Raw genomic sequence first — 24,566 nt, 5'->3', positions numbered from 1 at the left:
TAGCAGGTAAGGATATGGTAAGAATCCACCCATCCTGGTAAGTAAAAAGACTGCCATCCAGTGGAAATATAGCTAATAACATGTGACCCTTGATTTATTTACACACCCAGTTTCATACTCGAGTGTTTTGTGTTGATGATTATGTATTGGCATCATTTGAAACTGTGCTCCATGTTGTTAGAATATTATGGCACACTGGTCACACCTTCGCGAGCGATTGATGAGGCTAGACAGAACACAAGCCATAGTAACCAACGATATGTCTGACTGGTGACCCTGTTCCTCACAAAGCATTATTCCCTTACACGTGCCAGAGATTGATTGCTGTATGATTATTTTGAAACTGGCTGATAAAGCAACAAGATTTGCAACAAAAATACCCCAAAATAATTGCTCAGTGCCATTATAAAAAGTCTCAATATGTGAGAACATTATGATTGCATAACAGCATCTTAAGGAAATGTCAACAACTTATAATAAAGCTTGAATAAAGTGTAGTGTATACAGTATAGGAAACAATATTAAAAATAACCATCGCACTCCCAGTTTGTAATTTAAAAATGTTTTAATTCCCATATTTAATTATACAATTCTAATCAGGAATAAAACATGAAATATAACAACTGCTGTTCTCCGCTAAGTAGCAGTGACGTCACCAGACATTGTGCCAGGCTAGGTGCACGTTGTGGCCACATGAACATAATGAACACAATCCACATCTCAAGTGAGAACATTGGTCATGGAAAATCAATGAAAACACAGTAGCTTTTGAACTATATTACATTGTGAAAATTAGTAAATACAGAAAATTTTATTTTAATGTGCATACTTTAAAAAAGACAAGTCAAATTCAGTGTCTCTTCAAAACAACAAATTCTGCAAGTAAGATTTGCTTTTTTTACTCTTACATTTTCATGTTTGGACTGTCTTATATATCAACCCACACCAGATATATTATTTTTCACTACCACCTGAGCTGGCATAACTTTAGTGATTGCCATTTATTTGCAGCCAACAAGTGAATTAAGTGATAACAATTTGAAATGAGTGGGTTATAAAAAATAATTTACTCGTATTACCCCTGTACATAAATTAATATGACTAAAAGTTTTGCTATCTTACATCGTACCAATTTCTGATCTAGCCCATGGATGATATAGCATTGGAGGCTCGTGGTGATAGTATTGGAAATCTATTAAACTATTACAAAAATATTTTACCAGGTAAGGCTCACTGAGCTATATAGCTTTTTTAGAAGTGACCTGGCCACAAATGCCAGCTCAACGAAGTGGCTTATCGTGTGGAAATTTATCGCAGCCAAATACTCTAAATGCACGTGGATTCTAAATGTGGAGATACAAACTAGAGGATCATGAGAAAAATCCACGTGAGAACGGAAAACATGCTAACTATACAGGTGTCCGGATTGTCTCCCACCATATGAGCATGTGGATTTAACGCACCTTCCCTGGAGAACTGGTGTAATTGTGCATTCTTAAGCATTGCTTTCCCTTTCCAATTATAAATTCATCCACCTGTGCAATTCACCTGAGACCAGAACACGGGAGCCATGAGCTGCCAATGCAATACAGCAAACCGTCACTATTCACACGTTCTGGATTAGAGTAATTTAATGCATACTAATTCCCTATTCGCGACTGGCTGGACTCCAGTATTTGCGAGTGTATCTGCCAGACCATCGACACCAGGGAGGTGCGCACAGAATTTTTAAATTGAAACTGTCTGCGAAGATGAGGCACCCCCTTGGCTGCCAACTTTGTTCTTAGTCCCGCAGAAATCCCGTGTACCACGAATATATACTACCTTAAAGATCCTCTGAACTCGCTATTGTGCATTTTACTTTATACATACTTGCTTGTTAATTGCTCCAATGAGAGAAGAAATTGCATCTGCACTTTCCTCTCTCATCAAAGGTAATACAAACCATTGTTCTTTATAATTTAATCTGTATTTATTGTACGGAACATTCACCATTCCTCCCCGATGTTTTAAGCGAGCGTTTTAAAAAACGTAACCCTCGCGAATCCATCACCTGGCTACATCTATATGTAGCCAGGTGATGGGAGAGCATCCATCGACTTGAAAAGGCCTTTTCACAGACTTTGCAATTGTATTAGAGAGTGCGACACTTGTTCTGAAAGTGTCTTGTCAAGGCAAAGTGCATAGAAAACTGCTTTTTACCCTTTGAACATTTTTTTCTAGAATTGATGAGTGAACTTGAGTCACCAAATTGTACTTGGATATGTAGCTTTTATCACAAATATGGCATCGCCAAATATTTTTACCAAACACTGTGATTCCTTTGTAGGAATCATCTATGTAATTGTACATTTCTTTCACTCATCTGACCAAATGAATGGTGTTCTTTTATAATTCCATACATTTTACTATTTGCACAAAAATCTTTGTTTCTGGAAGATAATTCAGTGGAAAAATGTTGATCAGCCAACAACTTATCAAAGTTTTTGCATGCAATATTTTTATGAAGCACTTCACCTGTCTGCTCATGGATCTTTTGACTTTTAACATTGGAGCCAATTAATTTTTCATTTTCAGAGTGTCTTAACATAAGTCACGAAATTGTACTTAGTCGTATACCTTTTGACACACATTCAGCATTTCCAAGACTTACGGCTATATTTTTTGGTTTTGTAGGAGTTATCGATGTAATTGTTCATAGCTGTTCAATATAAGTGTGAATGTCATTATCTTACTGTGTCTTGGGACATATTCTTGAATAACAGTTTCAAGCACAGTGCCAATAGCGCACAGATCTGGGTTTGTAGAAGATGCGTCAGGAGAGGAACAATTCTGCTCTATAAGCAAGTGCTCAGAAGTTGAACAGGCATTATTTTCCTGAAGCACTTCACTAATTTCACCGGAATTGAAAAACAATGCACTGCTCACACCACCTTCCGTTTATTCTTGAATCTTATGTCTTTGGAAATTCGAGCCAAGGGATTTTCCAGTTTTGGAGTGTGTTGACACGTGAGTTACAAAATTGTACTTATTCGTATACCTTTTGACACACATTCGGCATTGCCAAAACCTACGGCCATACGTTTTGGTTATGTAGGAGCTGTCGATGTAATTGTTCATAACTGCTCGATATAATTGTGAAAAATTCATTATCCCATTGTGTCTTGGGACGTATTCTGGAACAACAGTTCCATCCACAGTGCCATGAGCACACAGATCTGGGTTTGTAGAAGATGCTTCAGGAGAGGAACAATTATGCTCGATAGGCAAGTGCTGCAGAAGTTGAACAGGCATTCTTTTTCTGAAGCACTTTACTTATTTTACTAGAACTAAAAAACAATGCACGGTTTACAATACCTTCCGTTTTCTCTAGGATCTTATGACTTTTGAAATTCGAGGAAATTAATTTTGCAGTTTAGGAGTGTGTCAACATGTGAGTCACAAAATTGTACTTAGTCGTATACCTTTTGGCACACTTTCGACATTGCCAAAACCTACGGCCATACTTTTTGGTTATGTAGGAGTTGTCGATGTAATTGTTCATAGCTGCTCGATATAATTGTGAAAATGTCATTATCTCATTGTGTCTTGGGACGTATACTGGAACAGTTCCTTCCACAGTGTCACGAGCACACAAATCTGGGTTTGTAGAAGATGCTTCAGTAGAGGAACAATTCTGCTCCATAGGCAAGTGCTCAGAAGTTGAACAGGCATTCTTTTTCTGAAAGATTTCACTTATTTTACTAGAACTGAAAAACAATGCACGGTTTACAACACCTTCCGTTTTCTCTTGGATCTTATGACTTTTGAAATTCGAGTCAATTAATTTTCCAGTTTCAGAGTGTGTCAACATATGAGTCACAAAATTGTACTTAGTTGTATATCTTTTTACACATATTCGGCATTGCCAAAGCTTACGGCCATACTTTTTGGTTATGTAGGAATTGTCGATGTAATTGTTCATAGCTGCTCGATATAATTGTGAAAATGTCACGATCGCATTGTGTCTTGGGACATATTCTGGAATGATAATTCCATCCACAGTGCCATGAGCACACAGATCTGGGTTTGTAGAAGATGCTTCAGGAGAGGAACAATTCTGCTCGATAGGCAAGTGCTCAGAAGTTGAACAGGCATTATTTTCCTGAAGCACCTCACTTATTTTACTAGAACTGAAAAACAATGCACGGTTTACAACACCTTCCGTTTTCTCTTGGATCTTATGACTTTTGAAATTCGAGTCAATGAATTTTCCAGTTTTGGAGTGTGTCAACATGTGAGTCACAACATTGTACTTAGTCGTATACCTTTTGACACACATTCGGCATTGCCAAAACCTACGGCCATACTTCTTGGTCATGTAGGAGTTGTCGATGTAATTGTTCATAACTTCTCGATATAATTGTGAAAATTTCATTATCTCATTGTGTCTTGGGACGTATACTAGAACAACAGTTCCATCCACAGTGCCACGAGCACACAGATCTGGCTTTGTAGAATATACTTCAGTCGATGAACAATTCTGCTCCATAGGCAAGTGCTCAGAAGTTGAACAGGCATTATTTTCCTGAATCACTTCACTTATTTTATTGGAATTGAACAACACTGCACTCTTCACACCACCTTCAGTTTTTTGTTGAAGCTCATGACTAAAGATATTTGAGCCAATGCATTTTCCAGTTTTAGAGTGTGTCAACATGTGAGTCACAAAATTGTCCTTATTTGTATATCTTTTTACACATATTCGGCATTGCCAAAACTTACGGCCATACTTTTTGGTTATGTAGGAGTTTTCGATGTAATTGTTCATAGCTGCTCCATATAATTTTGAAAATGTCACGATCTCATTGTGTCTTGGGACGTATTCTGCAACAACAGCTCCATCCACAATGCCACGAGCAAATAGATCTGGCTTTGTAGAAGATGCTTCAGTAGAGGAACAATTCTGCTCCATAGGCAAGTGGTCAAAAGTTGAACCGGCATCATTTTTCTGAAAGACTTCACTTATTTTATTGGAATTGAACAACATTGCACTCTTCACACCACCTTCCGTTTTTTGTTGAAGCTCATGACTAAAGATATTTGAGCCAATGCATTTTCCAGTTTTAGAGTGTGTCAACATGTGAGTCACGAAATTGTACTTAGTTGTATATCTTTTTACACATTTTCTGCATTGCCAAAGCTTACGGCCATACTTTTTGGTAACGTAGGAGTTGTCGATATAATTGTTCATAGCTGCTCGATATAATTGGGAATATTTCATTATCCCATTGTGTCTTGGGACGTACTCTGGAACAACAGTTCCATCCACAGTGCCACGAGCACACAGATCTGGCTTTGTAGAAGATGCTTCAGGAGAGGAATAATTCTGCTCCATAGGCAAGTGCTCAGAAGTTGAACAGGCATTCTTTTTCTGAAAGACTTCACTTATTTTACTAGAACTGAAAAACAATGCACGATTTACAATAACTTTCGTTTTCTCTTGGATCTTATGACTTTTAAAATTCGAGTCAATTAATTTTCCAGTTTTAAAGTGTGTCAACATGTGAGTCACAAAATTGTCCTTATTTGTATATCTTTTTACACATATTCGGCATTGCCAAAACTTACGGCCATACTTTTTGGTTATGTAGGAGTTTTCGATGTAATTGTTCATAGCTGCTCCATATAATTGTGAAAATGTCCCGATCTCATTGTGTCTTGGGACGTATTCTGCAACAACAGCTCCATCCACAATGCCACGAGCAAATAGATCTGGCTTTGTAGAAGATGCTTCAGTAGAGGAACAATTCTGCTCCATAGGTAAGTGGTCAAAAGTTGAACCGGCATCATTTTTCTGAAAGACTTCACTTATTTTATTGGAATTGAACAACATTGCACTCTTCACACCACCTTCCGTTTTTTGTTGAAGCTCATGACTAAAGATATTTGAGCCAATGCATTTTCCAGTTTTAGAGTGTGTCAACATGTGAGTCACGAAATTGTACTTAGTTGTATATCTTTTTACACATTTTCTGCATTGCCAAAGCTTACAGCCATACTTTTTGGTAACGTAGGAGTTGTCGATATAATTGTTCATAGCTGCTCGATATAATTGGGAATATTTCATTATCCCATTGTGTCTTGGGACGTACACTGGAACAACAGTTCCATCCACAGTGCCACGAGCACACAGATCTGGCTTTGTAGAAGATGCTTCAGGAGAGGAATAATTCTGCTCCATAGGCAAGTGCTCAGAAGTTGAACAGGCATTCTTTTTCTGAAAGACTTCACTTATTTTACTAGAACTGAAAAACAATGCACGGTTTACAATACCTTTCGTTTTCTCTTGGATCTTATGACTTTTGAAATTCAAGTCAATTAATTTTCCAGTTTTAGAGTGTGTCAACATGTGAGTCACAAAATTGTCCTTATTTGTATATCTTTTTACACATATTCGGCATTGCCAAAACTTACGGCCATACTTTTTGGTTATGTAGGAGTTTTCGATGTAATTGTTCATAGCTGCTCCATATAATTGTGACAATGTCACGATCTCATTGTGTCTTGGGACGTATTCTGCAACAACAGCTCCATCCACAATGCCACGAGCAAATAGATCTGGCTTTGTAGAAGATGCTTCAGTAGAGGAACAATTCTGCTCCATAGGCAAGTGGTCAAAAGTTGAACAGGGATTATTTTTCTGAAAGACTTCACTTATTTTATTGGAATTGAACAACATTGCACTCTTCACACCACCTTCCGTTTTTTGTTGAAGCTCATGACTAAAGATATTTGAGCTAATGCATTTTCCAGTTTTAGAGTGTGTCAACATGTGAGTCACGAAATTGTACTTAGTTGTATATCTTTTTACACATTTTCGGCATTGCCAAAGCTTACAGCCATACTTTTTTGTTATGTAGGAGTTGTCGATGTAATCGTTCATAGATGCTCGATTTAATTGGGAAAATGTATTTATCTCATTGTGTTTAGGGAGACATTCTAAAATAGCAATTTCATGAACTGGAGTGCACCGCTTGGTAGGCATCTGCTCACAAGATGAGCATGGACTATTTTTATGAACTCCTTCACCTGTTATACTAGGACTGAAAAGCAATGGCTTGTTTTCAACATCTACAGATTGCTTTTCGATAGGACACTTTTCTAAATTAAAGCCACTGTCTTTTCCAGCTTCGCAGTGTGTTATCATGTGAGTAATCAAATTTTCCTTTGTCATATAGATCTTGTTACAAAGACGGCATTTCCAAAGCTTCCGACTAAGGAAGGAATTATCTATGTAATTAGTCATATCTGCTCGACTTATTTGTCGAATAGTTTGTTTTTCATTTTGTTTTGAAACACGTTTTTGAATAATGGTTTCAACTACATTACTTGCACATATGTTTACGTTTGCAGCAGTATCATCAACAGAGTACATACCTTGCGTATCAGATAAATTATCACAAGTTGAAGATATACTATTTTTCTGAAGTGAGTCATTGGTTTTGCTTTGATACATAAGCAAAACATCTTTTGTAATATCAGATTGCTCTTGAATCGTACAACAACCTGTATTGATTACTGCAACGTCTAGGGTAGTGTGTTAGAAAGTATGGCATTTACATCACAAATACCATCTTTGAGGCACGTTTTAAATTGTCCTCTTGCATCAAATCTGATATATGTGATGTGATATTTTTTGAGGCTTTATATTCTTCAACCATCTCCAACTTCTTGGTTTTCCATGTTCAGCGGCACAATGTGATGTATTTATTTGACTATTTATGACCTTTCCGTCACTGAAATGTGCACCATATTGCATGCCTTTCTCTGCTTTAGGATTTGCATTGGATGGACTGCTGTACAAACAAAAATTATTTTCTCTAACCTCTTCATTACCAATGCCAGGCAACTCAACAATTTTGTCCTTGCTCATAGTTTTCCAGCATTAAAGTTTTCATTTCTGGTACATCTTCTGATATCAGATTGCTCTTGAATCGTACAACAACCTGTATTGATTACTGCAACATCTAGGGGTAGTGTGTTAGAGAGTATGGCATTTACATCACAAATACCATCTTGGAGGCACGGTTTTAAACTGTCCTCTTGCATCAAATCTGATATATGTGATGTAATATTTTTTGAGGCTTTATATTCTTCAACCATCGCCAACTTCTTGGTTTGTCCATGTTCAGCGGCACAATGTGATGTATTTATTTGACTATTTATGACCTTTCCGTCACTGAAATGTGCACCATATTGCATGCCTTTCTCTGCTTTAGGATTTGCATTGGATGGACTGGCTGTACAACAAAAAATATTTTCTCTAACCTCTTCATTACCAATGCCAGGCAACTCAACAATTTTGTCTTGCTCATAGTTTTCCAGCAATAAATTATTTTCATTTCTGAGTACATCTTTATATGGACCCTGAGATTCTTGGAAATGTGTGTTTGGGTGACTATTTTTCTGAAGTGAGTTGATTGACTTATGACCTTTCCGTCACTGGAAATGTGCACCATCTTGCATGCCTTTCTCTGCTTTAGGATTTGCATTGGATGGACTGGCTGTACAACAAAAATTATTTTCTCTACACCTCTTCATTACCAATGCCAGGCAACTCAACAATTTTGTCTTGCTCATAGTTTTCCAGCATTAAATTGTTTTCATTTCTGAGTACATCTTTATATGGACCCTGAGATTCTCGGAAATTTGTGTTTGGGTGACATGAATTGAATGCTTCATAAGCTGCTTCATGTCTTAGTACATCTGCACAGCTTTCAGTTGTCCATCCCTTAGATGGCTCGTGGTATGGTTTATCTACAATTGGTTTTGATTCGGAACCAGTACCACTGACAATATAATCGTTAAGTGCTGAAACAGATAAGCTATTAAATTTTGGCAATGGTGAGATAGCATCACTATCAGAATCATCTGCACTGTTATTAATCTCATCGCCACACATTATATCATAAATAGGCGATGCTGCCATCTTCATGTAATTGATCAGATGTACTTCTTCGTTACTTTCTTCATCCTCATAAAACTCACTGGTGCAGAAAAAGTCATCGACTGCATCTTGGCTATTGAGTTGACATCTGGCTTCAGCATTCAAAACTTCCTCCTTAAATTTAGCATTGCTCAAGTGCAGCTGTTGCTGGTCATCATGAGAAGATCCACCAGAGACACCGGACATATCACAAGTGGTGGTAGCAAGTCCAATCAAGTCCTCTTCATCACAAACATCAGCATCCTGATGGTGAGGTGATGTTAAACAGTCTTCTGTAGACATTTTGATTGCTCCGGGTAGATAATAGTTCTGATATGTGCACAAAAAAGCAAGAAAAACACATGTTTAACAGCAAAATACATTGGAAGAAGAGTACAGGCAGTATACTCTTTGGTTATTTCAGTAAAGTCACGTAGGTAAAAAAAATGATCACGACGTTTCGATCGCAACACAAGCAGTCGTCCTCAGGAGGAAAAAATAATCCAGCAGTGGAACTGCTGAACCAGCGAGAGAGCTGTTACAACAAGGTTATATAATCCAGCGAGAGCTGTTACAACATGGTTATATTACCTTGTTGTAACAGCTCTCTCGCTGGATTGTTTTTTACGCCTGAGAACGACCGCTTGTGTTGCGATCGAAACGTCGTGATATGTTATTTTTTGTTTTGTTTAATTGTTTCTACCCACGTGACTTTACCGAAAGAACCAAAGAGTATGGATTCCTGCAGTCACGAAAACTTCAAATCAAGATAGTACAGCCAGTTATCGACATACAAATGCCCGACTTACGAACATCCGCACTTAAGAACCAGCTTCCTGATTTTTTTACATTGACTTAAAACGCGAACTTGGGCTTGCATACTGAAGCGCGGAACTATGTTGTTCAGTGGAGTGATCCTCCACAAGATGTAATGAGTCAGCCTCGCACGGGGAGTGAGCGTTTGTGTGTGCGCGCACATTTGTGCCTATGAAAGTGAGTGAGCGTGTGTGTGAAAGTGAGCGTGTGGGGAGCGGTCGTGTAGCAGCGGTTAGCAAGCTGTGCTACGAACCTGACGACCCGAGTACGATTCCTGCTTATGGTCAACACCAATGACGATTATCTGATCCGGTCCTGGGCCTCCCCTAGGTCGACTCAGCCTCAAATGAGTATCTAGTGCGGTATGTAAACATCGCCACTCAGGAGACAAAGGCGGCCGCGCGTACTTTTGGCCACCGACCTCCTCACGTGCCATGCCGGTCTTCATAGGTGCTAGCTAACAGCACTTGCCTCAACAGTCTGTTAAGGATATACACGAGATCTTTGTATTTGTGTGTGTGCGTGCGTGGTGTGCAATTGTGGTGACTCATTGTGCCCCTTCGGACAAGCAAGCCAGTGTCAGGATTCAAGGTCAGTAAACGTAAAACTGATTTTTTTTTCTATTTATGTTACTTCATTTTATGTTTTAATAACTATATAGTACTTACTAATGCAAATGTACAATATGTTTTGTTATTAATGAGTTGTAACAATGCTTCCCTTTTTTGTTGACGCGTAACAAATTTTATGACACCGACCGTATGGGCATTTAAATTCAGTGCATTATTGGGTTGCGACTGACGAACCATTCGACTTACGAACGGGTCTCAGGAACTGAGGTAAACTTTTATGATGAGGGAAAACTCGGTGAGATGATGGAGAGCTGAGTATTGCATTTAAGAATATTAAGCCACTATGGACAGATAACAGCAAGTCTACGGTCCAATGTAACCGACCACGCAATAATCTCTGCATTTACCAACGCAGGCCATGAGTAAAGTAGGAATTTAAGACCAAGTTAGTACCACATACCACTGTATTATCATGAATTGACACAAGTCATCATTTATGTAGGTACAGTACCTACATAAAATAACAAAACATTAAACGTCTCTCATTATTTTATAGCATGGTGACCCCCTCCCTCCTCGCCACAACTTTACCTTGCAAGAGGTGACGAGTCGAAGCTCCCGCACTCGGTTCAAGAGAGGTTACAGCACGGTCATTGTTGCATACGGTACTCTCACGATCGTGATGGTACCTGGAAAATAAGCAGGTAGACACCAATTTTTCGATTTAAAGCTTTCGTGACTGCAGGGATTCATCTTCTTGGTTCTTTCGGTAAAGTCACGTAGAAGGGAAATAATAATAATAAAATAATACAAATAAAACATAATAAAATACAATTCTCACGATGTTTCGGCCACAACGCAAGCAGCCGTCCTCAGGTGTCGGAAAGACAGCGTCCGAATGAACACCACCAAGCTTGGCAGCGTATATTTAAGCTGGGTTAGTGGAGGTGGGCGCCTTGACAAAGGAATTTACATATTTATGGAAAATGCAGATATGGGATTAGTCACTACTTGTGATTATTTTGTCTTATATACTGCATACAAATATAACTTAGCTTTGACTAAGGAACGATATCGTAAGGAAGAGCATCCGTGCCTATAACATCTGGACACTGAAACGTTCTTACCCCGTGCCCCTACAGGTAAAAGTGTTATTCAAACAATGTTCAGCGAATCATCTTCTTGGTTCTTTCGGTAAAGTCACGTAGAAGGGAAGTAATAAAATAATAAAAATAAAAACATAATAAAATAATTCACCTGAGGACGGCTGCTTGCGTTGTGGCCGAAACGTCGTGAGAATAATTTTATTGTTTTTTTATTTTATTATTTCCCTTCTACGTGACTTTACCGAAAGATGAATCCCTGAAGTCACGAAAGCTTTAAATCGAAATTTAATGTTCAGCGAGTTTCGGAATATCTTTTGGTAAACCTGTATTCTTTACCAGCGTATCAATTAATTTAAGTGACTCGCTCACTGGAACCTTTGTGAATACGAAATCACATCAAAACTCACCAGAATATCATTAGGGTTAAGTTTAATATCTTTGATCACATTCACAAGATGTTCTGAATTTCTTATGAGTGAAGATGTCCTACCGATGTAGGGCTGTATTTGTTTAGTTTAGCTTTGACTAAGGAAGAGCATTCGTGCCTATAACTTCTTAACATCTGTAATGTTCTTACCCCGTGCCCCTACTTACTGGGGCACCCTTGAACAAGAGCTTTGTAAATTTTGAATTAAAGCTTTCGTGACTGCAGGGATTCATATTCTTGGTTCTTTCGGTAAAGTCACGTAGAAGGGAAATAGTAAAATAATAAAAATATAAACCAATAAAAATATAAAATAAAAAATATTGTTGTGAATTTCACACCTGATGATGATTGCTTGTGTTGCAATGGAAACGTCGTGAAAATTGTTATTGTTTCATATTATTTTATTATTTCCCTTCTACGTGACTTTACCGAAAGAACCAAGAGCTTTATAGCTCTTCGAATTCCTCCTGCGGTATAAATAAAGATTATAATCTCGCAGTTCGCAAGCATTGGTTGAAGCCTGACTACCATGTGAGACGTCGACACCGGTAGTTTGCTTGAATTTAAACAATGTTCCTGAAACGATGCACTTTTAAGGACGTGTTAAAAATGTTTTAACGTGGAGGTACATATGTGTGAATAAGGCATTGATCATACCATGTTACTTATATTCTCCATGACGACACGAACGATTGTTGTTACACATTGGACCACCAATTGACCACCCCCACAACTATGCTAACACAGACAATAGTTATGACAGCAATGTATGATATTACACCTCAGTTGTTGTGGATTCTGAGTCGTGGCTGAGGGGAAACTGGCCCAGACGTCGTGCTTGCGCACACACGAAGTGAGTTGTCCACGCCGCTCAGTGCTGGCTTGGTGTTAGTCGACGTTAATTGTCGGTTGTTTGATGTTTTCTTTCGCGTTGGTTAGAAATATACAGTATTTGCTTGTGTAAACGAAGCTCCTCAGCGGGAAAACCGCGAGTGCGCTCGACGCCAAAGAGATTTTTAAAAAGGCGGGAAAACTCTTGGCCAATCAGAGAGCGAAGAATCCGCCCCCCCCCCCCTCTCAACGGGGGGGGGGGGGGGGGGAGTGGGCGGGGCATCGCGAGACGGTGCAGAGGTGGCAGGGCCCATCAGCCACCAGTGCCAGGGATTTCACTTTCACGAGGCACGTGGTGGCACCACTAGGAGTTGTTCTAACTAGAATAACTCGAGAGAAAATACATTAAATAATAGAGTACGACGTTTCGATTGCAACACAAACAACCGTCGTCAGCTAGAAGGAAATTTGAGAGAGAGACAAAAGACAGACACGCACGCAGAGAGACAACACAACTCTAATTATTTTATTTTATTTCTTTCTACGTGACTTTACCGAAAGGACCAAAGAAAGATTCAAATAAAGTTTGTTATAACTACTTACTACCTGGTCAAAGACCCCAACGCAGAAAGCTCCCCGGGTTTGGTCTCCTCCCACGAAGCTCATGGTCCACCCTAAAACCGCATCCGCGAAAACCACGTTATATTTTGCGTTTTGTTAAAGTACGGTTTTGACGTAAAACTTTGGTGACTGCACGGACATATTCTTTGGTTATTTCGGTAAAGTCACGTAAATAGAAATAAAATAAACATAAAAATAATTAAAAACCAAACGTCGTGAGGTTTGGTTTTTATTATTATTTATTTTATTTTATATCTACGTGACTTTACCGAAAGAACCAACGAAAATTGTTAAAGTAAAGTTTATTTGAAACATAAATTGCTATGCAACGGGAAAACAATGTTAGGGGTCAACTCATTGAGGGATCACAAGACATCTAGACCGCCCTGTACACTGAATTGTTCGCGAATACAAAAACTGAGATGATTAAACCCCGTAAATATGCTTGGAACAAGTCCAGAACACCGCTCCATGGATTTAGTTTGGCCACACCCCATCCATCTTTCCCTACGTATTTATAAATCTGCTCATAGCACTATAGGAATAAATCCGGGTCCGCTACGTACGGTGCGAAAGACGTTCAACTTACAGCAGACGATCGATATGATGGAATTGTGCAGGACGATGTCATGAAGGGGATGCGTTAATTTCGTATCATTAATATCCGTGGTGAATAGTACCATTCAACTGTTTACATTAACTATACTGTAGGGTAATCATGGGAAGAAATTATATTGTAAATTTGAGAATCGAATGGCTAACCGCTGATCGATGCGATGGATTCGCATTCTCAGGGGCCACTAGCCAACTCCTTCAAGAAGCTCATGGGTCAGAGTCGACACTGATATCACTTAAGGTGGAAACAACTTTAGTCATAACGATATTTATTTTTTTGCAAATAAGAGTTAATTATTTGCCAACTCGGCTATTTAACATGCGTATTACATTATTCGCTGTTACTAGCCACATAACTAAATTTGAACCACTCAAGCTAAATAATATTAAGTGGTACTGACAAGTCAAATATCTTCTCTGGGCTCATGGACTAAAGGTGGGAAGTGAGACAAACCAAAAAGCAGTATAATAGTAGGTTTTTACCCTTTTAACTGGTACAAAACTGACACCTTTATTCAAGGCATCATGTTTGCAATGACCACAACACAAGTAGTCAAAAAAGCAAACAAAAAGAAGCAACTCTGATAAGGATGATAATATGCACTGTCCTGGTCATTGCAAACATGATGCCTTGAATAAAGGTGTCAGTTTTGTACCAGTTAAAAGGGTCAAAACCTACTATTATATTTTGCCACTGGTAAAAGAGATCTCATAGCAAAAAGCAGTAGTTGACCACTTCACAACTCCTCTTCCCCCGCGGCCCTTCCTGGCTCTTCCCCCCTTAACCACGATATAAGGTCGTGCCTCTTGGGACTTCTCTTCACTTGATACAGATAATTTGCTGTGACAGTTTCACCTGAAGACGGAAGCTTGTGTTGCCTCCGAAACGTCGTGATTTTATTGTTTTTATTTTTTGTTATTAATTTTAATTTCATTTTTTACCTACGTGACTTTACCGAAAGAACTAAGAGTATGGGATCCTTGCAGTCACGAAAGCTTCAAATCTAGAACAAACCAACCTCACTCATTGGTCGCTAGATGTCGCTAGATAGCCCACAAATCGAGTCATAAATATCACGTATTAAGCACAGTAACCTGATGCGGGATCCTTAAAAAGCACCTTGGTTCGCTCGGAAATGTACAGAATTCCCTCGTCCCAGAAAGTTGGCAACGCTGGCGGCAGGGCGACTAATCGTTCCCTTGTGTATACGTCATATGTACCGTTTATACTGCAATCCATATTAAAGTGCATTACATAAATTGTACACACTCGTCTGTAAATTGAAATTTCTATTGAATGTAATTTGTCGTGGATGTTTTCATGTGCACCGTTTATTTTTGCTTCATTTTGCCTGCTGACGTGGATTACAAACACTTCCCGATAAAACTTGTCCCCAACTCATCAACAATTGAAAATTGTTGATTGTATATGATTACCACAGTCTTGTATGGCCAGATAACACGTTGCATGATATATAACATGAGCACATCTTAAAAAAAATAGTTTTGAAATCATGTATAGCTTATGGACCTTTTTCCCAACTTCACCAAGAAAACAACAAATAAGACAAAAAATCTTGCAGTAATATACTATTAATAGAGTGCAAAAATGCAGTCTGCGGAACAAGCGTTGAAGAAACGTCACTGATCACACGTTAGTCTTCTAAGGCAGCGTCGTTGACGAGTATGAGTTTAATGTTCATCTTCCCTGTGCGCTACTGCCAACGCAGCATCGCCAAACAATGTACAACAACTATAATCTTCGGGTGCCATTATTTGAGCTTAAACACAAGAGTGCATTGGTGAGTCGAGCAGATAGTCCACACACAAGCGTTGGTACATCATCTTCAACAAGTGGTGAGCCCTCACAGCTGCACGAGACAAGTATGCGTATCTATTTCAGCAGTGAAATAATGAGCTTAATTGTAAAGGCGAACAAAGCAGCAACACTTACTTAATCCATAATTTATATTTGCAGTTGTGTTATCATCATACAAGCACAGACGAAATGTTTTCGTTCATACATTTTTATCTAATATGCATTGCGCTTTTATTTATAACCAGGTGAATCAAATGTATCCTTAATTAGGTGGTTTATGAATATTTAAAATTGAAACTTTATTTATTCTTTATATTTCGAATTAAAGCTTTCGTGACTGCAGGGATTCATATTATTGGTTCTTTCGGTAAAGTCACGTAGAAGGGAAATAATAAAATAATAAAAATTCTAAAAATAAAACAATAAATTCTCACATTTTATTATTTCCCTTCTACGTGACTTTATCGAAAGAAGCAAGAATATTATTCTTTATACTACTTAGAATAACAATTTTTGAGATGACAGCACTTTAAAACATATGCCAAATAATCCCTCTGAAGGGTACAGTCAATTGTGCTAATTCATTCCAATGGGTGTCTTTTGTAGTCATTGGTAGACATGATCACTCATTAGATAAACTACATTTTATTATGGGTGAAATGCCTAGGATGTCATCTTCAAAAATTCTGATAAAGCACTAACCAGGGCAAAACGATCACACTGAGAGCCACCGAGCTACCTTCCTACTCGATTGCATTGCCAAAGCTCTCTATTATTGTATTTGTTCAATCCTTTTCTGGCAAGCACACACATAGAGTATACGAGTGATATTCCACAAGAGCACTCAATTCAAAAGAAGCATAGTATAACTGTTAAAACCATGAGCTGGAGTTAAGTGGTGGTGCAGTAATGACCTGAATTCCATTCCTGACCATGACGATAATCGGTGGCGGCTGGTATCTGAACTAGTCCCCCTTCACCAACCAGCAATGACCAGCGCGGTGAAGTATGGCCATGCACCCCCATGGACGGTATAGGAGGCCTACATACTGAAATGGAATGACAATTTGCTAAAAAATCACGTACTATTATACCATAACCTTGCTACATCGTAGGAGCTTGAGAGATGGCAACAGCTTGGGGAGTCGTTCATCCAGTAGTGAATGTGAGATTATGATGATGATGATGATACCATAACCTAGTTCTACAAATATATAATTTATGCTCGGGCTGCATATGTATTCACAAATGTATTATTAGGTGTGTTTTAATCGGGTCGGATAAACATACCCTTGCCTGAAAGCGCACTTTCTTGTGGCATGTTATAACACATGACACCAATGCCTGTTAATGTCAGAAATGCAGACACACTCCCAACGGTGCAGGCTCACGTAAGCGTGGCATGTTTGGTCTGATATATTTAAGTCTTGTGCGCTGCTCGGCCCACCACCACAGTCTTGTCATGTCTGGTTATAGCAGTTTTTTTATGACAGTATTTTGACGGCTGCCTTGGGCATTCTAAATCACATTGACAATAAAATGTTATAGATTAAAATGTTTTAGGCTATTATGTTTTTACTGTGGTGTGTATAGGCATGTGCAAGTATTACAATAAGGCACTGATGTAGGACACTTTTCAAAGACGTAAGTGCGTATGTGTAGCGTGTAGCTGGCAGCATTTTAACTTTTAAGAATATAGCATGAGAAAAAATGCGATTTCTTAGAATGTACTGTAGTGCTTTGTACCTCGCGTGTGCAGTTGATGTCATAAATATAGTCAGGACTTAATTTATTCACTAAACATATTCCAGGTTGCTTTCAGACGAGCAGCCACGAGTTTAATGTATGTCACCTTATGCGTTTGTGGGCGATACATTCAACCACAAAAAAGACCAATGCGATTACAACCAACGTCGTTGAAATTATAATTACGCCGGAAATCAAATAAAGGTAATACTCTTCCAAGTACAGATTTAATTATAAAACAGTATCCAAGATTTATATAACTGGTTCTAGTGGTCAGAGATCGCTGACTCTCTGTTGTCACCAACCTCAATTGAGCATTACTGCACTGTAAGATTACTAAACACCTCTTATTCTCTCTGACTACTACACTCATTGGCTTGCTATAAACTTTTCATGAACAACCTATGACCTATAGATTAAGTAGGATAGTAATGTCGGTCAAAATATTTTTTTTAAAACTAACATGAATTCTTGTTTGCCCGTTCCAAGAACCATCACACAATGTCACCGGGATGAATGTGAATGGAGCTCTTCTTGGAATGTTTTTAATCACAGCCGGGCCAGTGGATGATGGACTCGAGCATTGGAAAGCTGAAGGGGGGCTACGCCTCCCTTCTTAATTCTTATCGTCAGAACAAATACAATTTCGGGACAATATTTAACATCCACAATATTTGTATGAAGCTGGATAAAATGATAAATTTTGTCACATTTAGTTGTGGGCATCAAAGCCTTTCATCGTATGCAAAGGCGGTGAGGGCGAGAGCGGAATGCATAATCGAGAAAAAATCACACCATATCACTCATTCTGTTTAGCATTTAACATTAAACCTCATGAAAGGGACCCCGGGGTCCCCTCTCGCATAAACATTATATTAGAATGTAAACAAGAACTTTGCTCTTTTTCACCAATGGGTTTGAAGGATGGTGGCAAGTGTTGTCTTGTTAAACTAGGCCTTTATAACTGAAAACTACTTACCTGCAGTACCTCTATTTAAAAACACTATCGAAGAAATAATTTACACCCTCTGTCAATCATCGTGTTTCTCAGTGTCGATTTGTGAACACACTTTGTAAACAGTACATAAAATAGTACGCGTTTTCAATGCGCTGTTCATATTGTAACAAGCGTTTATACCAATGTCACTCTACAGAGTAGTGTGGGTCGCCGCTCCTCTTATCTGCATTGATACGAGCGGTATGTGGGGACTATGGCTTAACCGCAAAAAAAAAACTATCTGTACAGATGCATATCTGCAGGTAATTGGATTGTTATCGATTGATCCTGGCTGTAGACATTGGTAGGTCACAAATAGTAATGAAGATGAGAGAGCAGTTTGACTGTAAAGCTGCAGTTTGAGCAGCTTTGGATAAGGCTTATGATCCTGTCCATACCCGAGCATGGAGTGCAGCATTCACCTGCTCAGCTCTCGTGCGCATTCGTCCTCGCTGCTGCTGCGCTTGGACACGACGTGACAACAGAATGATCCGCGCCAGGTGGGTCGCGGTGTTTATGTGCGCGGTGGGACGGAGTCTCCAAAAATAAATTTACTAATTACAATTTTGACTTCCGTTTATGCGGGACCCCGGGGTCCCGTCATAAAGTTCATTTGTTAAAAATTGTTTAACAAATGTGTAATGTTCCCCCTGAGTTTGTGCATGCGTTTTAACAAGGTCGTGGTACGGAATTATGGTTGACCCCAAGCATTGGTCTGCAGCATCATTGACTATAGCAGTGCGAGCAAGCACCAGGCAGCAGCGTGCACCAGGAGTTCATGAAGTTCTAGCAGCAGCAGAAGCAGCGACGTTGACCACCAGCACTAGCACTGACCACTAGCAGCAGCAACAACGCGTAGTACTAATCACACAGTTATCTCACCACATAAGGGTTTGTGCTCAGGCTTGTCTCAAGGACAAGCAACAGCAGGAGCAGCATACTCATGGCAGCACAGTTATTACATTGCTACAGAATCTCGCTTTGGTAAAGCGCAGTGACGTAGTTATCGAGTTGTGCAGTCAGTGCAACTGCACTGGAGCTCACAGGCCGTAGTGACACATGCACCAGGCTTTGAAGAGGGGGGTATTGGACCGGAGGCCTCTTTTTTGTTATTCCTTTCACCAGGGCCCATGCCGAGCATGCTACTTCACTGTGGAAAAGCACATTCTCCCGCTTACTTTTTTCCATCCTTATACATTATATCAGATAACCACGCTCATCTCACAAGTTCATCAATTATCAAGGAAAAACTGAGGTTCTCAGTACTTATATTCTGGGTAGTGCCCTCTTGATCACGTCGCTCTCCACAAATGGTGATTTCACCTAGGCTGCTGAAGGAGGCACTGGCTCCCGGCTTTCATCCTCTGCCTAGGTGCGAGTGCTGCTTTCCTCTGTCCTCTCTCATCCTCGTGTGTAAATTACCAGACTCTTTGGAGCTGGCTCACCCATGGGCAGCTATCCCCATGCGCTCTGTCTGGGTGGCAAACTCGAGCACATAAATGTTCCCATTGGATACCATGGGGGTGCTTTATTTGGCAAACCCACTTCCTGTTGTTTGAGTCAGCAAATTCAGATGTCCTCTACGGCAGCAGTGTTATCTTAGTGGCAGGATTGTGCTCTGGCCGTTGGATGACCTTCCAGCTAGCTTAGGAGTTCCAACTCTTAATTATTGTTGTTACCTGTTCGAAAAATACACGTCTGAAACAGATCCAAACACATCAGTTAGAAACACATGGGAGAGTTCTGACCTGTGAGACTGCATTCTTGTGAATTGCCTCCTTAAACCTTATATGTTCAACGACAGAATCACACGTTCAACCTAAGGATGACCCTGAAGCAAAGCCTGATAGTCCAAACCCCTTAATTGTTATTGTTTCCCTGTTGGAAACACATGACAAAACCCAGACCAAATAAATAATGGCCAGATATAAAATAGCCTATCCACACAGAGCGTAAGTTAACACTCCATATCAGCTGTTATCAAGAGCCAGAATCTTGTTCAATGCCAATTTGCAACCAGGCCATCTGTGTGCCCGGGCCGTTGAATGATGTATTCACTTTTGACCACGTATCTTAAAGTGGGTCTAGTTGACCCGATTTTCTGTGGGTGTAATAAACATACTACGTGTCGTCTGCTTTACAGTGAACAGTAAAGATTCCCTGACATCATTCGCAAGAGTAGGCCATTGTATGCCTGCATCAGGGACCAAATTTATGCTATTTTTTAATGATGGATAGCAATAGTTATCCTCTCCTGGCAGAATAAAGCCCCAGGTCACTCTTGCAAATGAAACGTATCATGGTTTCTTGATTTATCTTCTGGTTTAACTAAATAAACTTGACACAATATATATAAATATGTTGATAATTACTCAGGCCAGGTGGCTCAGCGGTAGAAAATACCACTCACAATCGGAAGGTTGAAAGTTCAAATCCTGGTTGAGAGTTGATTCGGCCCATCATCCCTCTGTGGTCAATAAAATAGGTACCACTTTGTGAGGGAAGTTAACAGTGGTTGTTCTATGGAGAGATTCGCCCCTGCTATTGGAGTGAGGAATTGTCACCACAGGTTCAGGGCTGTAAACAGGATGTAATATCTGCCTCAGTGCTCATTTGAGCAGTAACTCCCGTTTACTTTAACAGTATTCATAATTAACTTAATATTTTTAAGACCTATATTGATAACATGTCAACCCCAGTCCTTTGCGTATGCAATTTTCTCAAATGGCGTTTCTCTTCAATTTCCCCTAAACTCTCGCTCTGCCCTTTCACCTGTCCCTTTATGCGAATGCCGTGTCAACCTCTGATTTTTAGGCTCTGTGTGAGCAACCTCTTGGCTCTTATTTGCATGCATTGGGCTTTGGATGTTTGCTAAGCCCTCCATGCAACAAAAAGAAGATGATGGCTTGACATCTTTCAGTTGAATTAGGTGGGCGGAGGGAAGTAAAATTGCGTGTTCGTGATTGACATAGACATGCCCATTTGAACCTTGATGGCGATTAGTTCCCCTTGGATATGTATGCTTTGACCAAGGGTGGGAACAACATCTGTTGATGTGATATTTGTCCTGCGTTCTTTTTTATTTAAACACTGGCACATTCATTCATGAGATATGCAACTCGTGAACATGGTCACATGTGTCTACAAGTGTTACCCTTCCCTCTGACAACATGATTGTATTGTTTTGTTAAATTTTACGAGCAATAGTTTCTGATATTTATACAGAGAGACTTGTTGCAACGCAGGAGCATGAGAGGTGGTAGCAACTTGGGGAGGACATCATCCAGCAGCAGATAACTCATGGCTGAATATGTTAATGATATAGACTGGGGGTGGAGTGATGAGGCAAGTTGTTGGTGCACTCTACCATGAACCTGGTGACCTACGTTCGACTCTTGGCCGTGGTTAACCTAAGTGCTGAGTGATAGCTGAATCAGTCCCAGACTCCCTTTCTCTCCCTTACCCTCACCACTGCCCCACTCCCCCTCCCTTCACCACCCCTATACTAACCCAGCATGGGGAAGTATGGTCAAACAACCCCCATGGCTGATAGCTTTGGCAGGCCTTCATCAAGCAGTGGGTTGACAAATATATTATATATAGTACAGCATATAAGAGAAAAATACAGTGTTGGAAACATACACTTACATTTACACAAGATTGAATGGTATGTGAAGTGAGTTTTCTCCACACTAGCCCCGAAGATTGTGGAGAATATGGTCACGAAGCTAGATAGATATGACGTTCAAATGATCTTAATACAGTAGTTTATCATTTCCTCTGGAGCGAAGAGAGAGGAAATCAAAACTCAAGCTCTTACCAGAGCCATAGCGTCTTCACACATGATTGCATGCTGAACTTGTTAATCACAGCAGAGGAACATTTAAAATTCCTCGGATAACTCAAAGGTCAAGTGGTCAACCTCTAACCCATAATGTCTAGCACTGTTGGATTTTTCCAAGTTTTTTGTTCATGATGAGCACATCTGTGTTCAACCGATTTGTCTGCTGTAATACTATATGGCAGTGCAAGCTTAGGTCCCTCTTTCTTCTGTCACCTTTCATTAACTCTTTAGACTCTCCCGTGGGCCTATGCGGTAAAACCGTATTCCTTTTACAACTGACCAAATTACAAAGCATCGGAAGAAGTCAATTCAAGTCTACATGCTGCTCATTTTGTTGAGAGCTCATGAAAAACGTGTTGCCAATGTGGATAACCGTTTGTATGAATATGCCAAATATTCGTCCAAACGCTAAAATAGGGGCAATTAAACGAATTATTTGCTGCATTGAGAGTGGTGCACAAGCACAATGCACACATAAAGAATGCAACACATTCGTCGATAATACTTCCATCAAATAAAAATATATAATAGACGACATTTCGGAAGAAGGGCCAATGCCCAAAAATGTCACTCACAAAAAGGAAAGGTTTATTAAAGATTGTAATTTGAGAAATGTATGTCGTGTAGTCTATTCATGGATGAATGTTGCAGCCGGAAATTATTTGTAGGGAGAACCCTTTGGCTTGGGAGCCACCACAAAGTGTAAACTCAGAGACCCTTGGTGTTCTGCTTTGCTGATTCGTGAAAATTGTAAGAAAATCAGTTTAATCTCCCCATTGGTGGTGTCAAAAAGACTTTCGCCAGGAATACATCATGCAGCAGTTTATAATGCATTTTGTGTCAGCTTAAAACGTGGACAATTTGTGTTGTTGCTGATTGATTACCTTTGGTGACACAAGCGTGTAGCGCACTGCACTGTGACTATAGCGACCAGAGTTCTTATTCGTGGCCATGGCTAACATCAGTTGGCCATTCTGAACTGAGCTGCATTGTAGAATATGGTCAAACAACCTATGTGACAAACACGGTGCGAGGAGGCTTCCATCCAGCAGTGAATTGGCAAAGGTGTAAACATTATGATCTTGAGAGTAACATAGTCAGTTAGTTTTGTTTCACATTTTTTACGGCATGATATGTTACCATCGCGTGGTAGTTAAACTGCAGTAAACATAGTGTTAACACTTTAAAATAATTAACATCCCTTTGGCAATCCACTGCTGGATAAAGGCCTCCCCACACGGTGTTGGTCATTGGAGATCTTTGATCATATTTCACCACCGTAGTAAGCACAGGTTGGCGAGGTTACGGTGGTGGGGGTGTGGACGCATCTGTTTAGATATCGCTTTGCCAATTATGTAAGCCGAGGCCAGGAATTAAAACATGGGTCACTGGGTTCACAGTGCCGTGCACTAATCACGGCACCACCGCTCCATTATTATTAAATATATATATGCTAAGGTTCTATTGACCTCTATGGAGTCTTTCATATGTTTGTTTCGTCTTACTAAACAGAGCTAGATGCCACTTAGCTTAACTAAAGGATCAAAATTTGCCCAAGGTGGCAATTTACAAACTGTCTGGAATGGTCATGATTGCGATGAATATCGTCATCATCATCATAGTCATGATGACCATAATGTTCAGCACAGAAAGGCAGATCTCGCAATGTAAGAGCACGATGAGAATAATGTGCGAGCACTTTCTCAAACGGCAGCCTCTCTTCATCACCATGTGCGCCTTGTCAAACGTTGAGCGATGCTTTAACAAAAGTCACGCACAAATGTCATAAGGAATATCCCGTGTTTGGATTGACAGTGATTCCTCGAGATACATGGGTGAACTTTGAAGTCGTTGTTTATTATTAGAGTCAGCACAGCAAGGGAAAAGTGCAATGCTTGCTCATTAAGCATTCAGCCCTGCAAATAAGGAGGCAGTCCTGGTTAACCCAATGGCGGATTGCGTTTTTACTTTTTAAATAAGAACTGTACTTTCATAATTACATACAACACTGTTGCATGCTGCTGTGGTGTAATAATGAGATATTCTTGAGTAGCGATCCAGAAGTTGCCGGTTCGATCTGGCTGCGCAACTGGCTAAATGGGGTTCATTTTTGTGCAAGGAATTCAATTGATCTCCCAGCATGGCAGCTGAAACAGGGGGCATGTTACTTAAATACTTTCCCAGCAGTACGAGTAGACTCGCTA

General features: G+C 39.7%; 1 protein-coding gene and 1 long non-coding RNA gene across 2 annotated transcripts; both read right to left on the bottom strand.

Moving 5' to 3' along the window:
- Positions 1-874: 874 nt before the first annotated feature.
- Positions 875-8,443, bottom strand: LOC133346481 (uncharacterized). Its single transcript, XM_061558092.1, has 2 exons — positions 7,989-8,443; positions 875-7,548 (listed from the first exon to the last, which is right to left on the bottom strand). The coding sequence occupies exons 1-2, from the start codon at positions 8,242-8,244 to the stop codon at positions 3,416-3,418; spliced, it is 4,389 nt and encodes a 1,462-aa protein (XP_061414076.1). The 5' UTR covers positions 8,245-8,443; the 3' UTR covers positions 875-3,415.
- A 156-nt stretch (positions 8,444-8,599) lies between these two features.
- Positions 8,600-12,857, bottom strand: LOC133346302 (uncharacterized). The gene is made up of 3 exons (XR_009755547.1): positions 12,671-12,857; positions 10,948-11,045; positions 8,600-9,298 (listed from the first exon to the last, which is right to left on the bottom strand). It is a non-coding gene; the product is annotated as an uncharacterized LOC133346302 (long non-coding RNA).
- Between the last annotated feature and the right edge of the window lie 11,709 nt (positions 12,858-24,566).

Source organism: Lethenteron reissneri, chromosome 24 (genome assembly GCF_015708825.2).
Source record: "Lethenteron reissneri isolate LAM-NWPU_2019-01 chromosome 24, ASM1570882v1, whole genome shotgun sequence".
NCBI lineage: Eukaryota > Metazoa > Chordata > Hyperoartia > Petromyzontiformes > Petromyzontidae > Lethenteron > Lethenteron reissneri.
The sequence above is the reverse complement of the archived record's forward strand: the minus strand, read 5'-3'. Positions and strand labels throughout refer to the sequence as shown.

Bases quoted from the DNA above. Each gene is read 5' to 3' on its own strand.
- LOC133346481 (XM_061558092.1), bottom strand. From the start codon at position 8,244: ATGCAATATGGTGCACATTTCAGTGACGGAAAGGTCATAAATAGTCAA. The intron at 7,549-7,988 runs GTTGTTGTACGA...TAATCAATACAG, and splicing joins TGTTGCAGTAATCAATACAG to GTTGTTGTACGATTCAAGAG.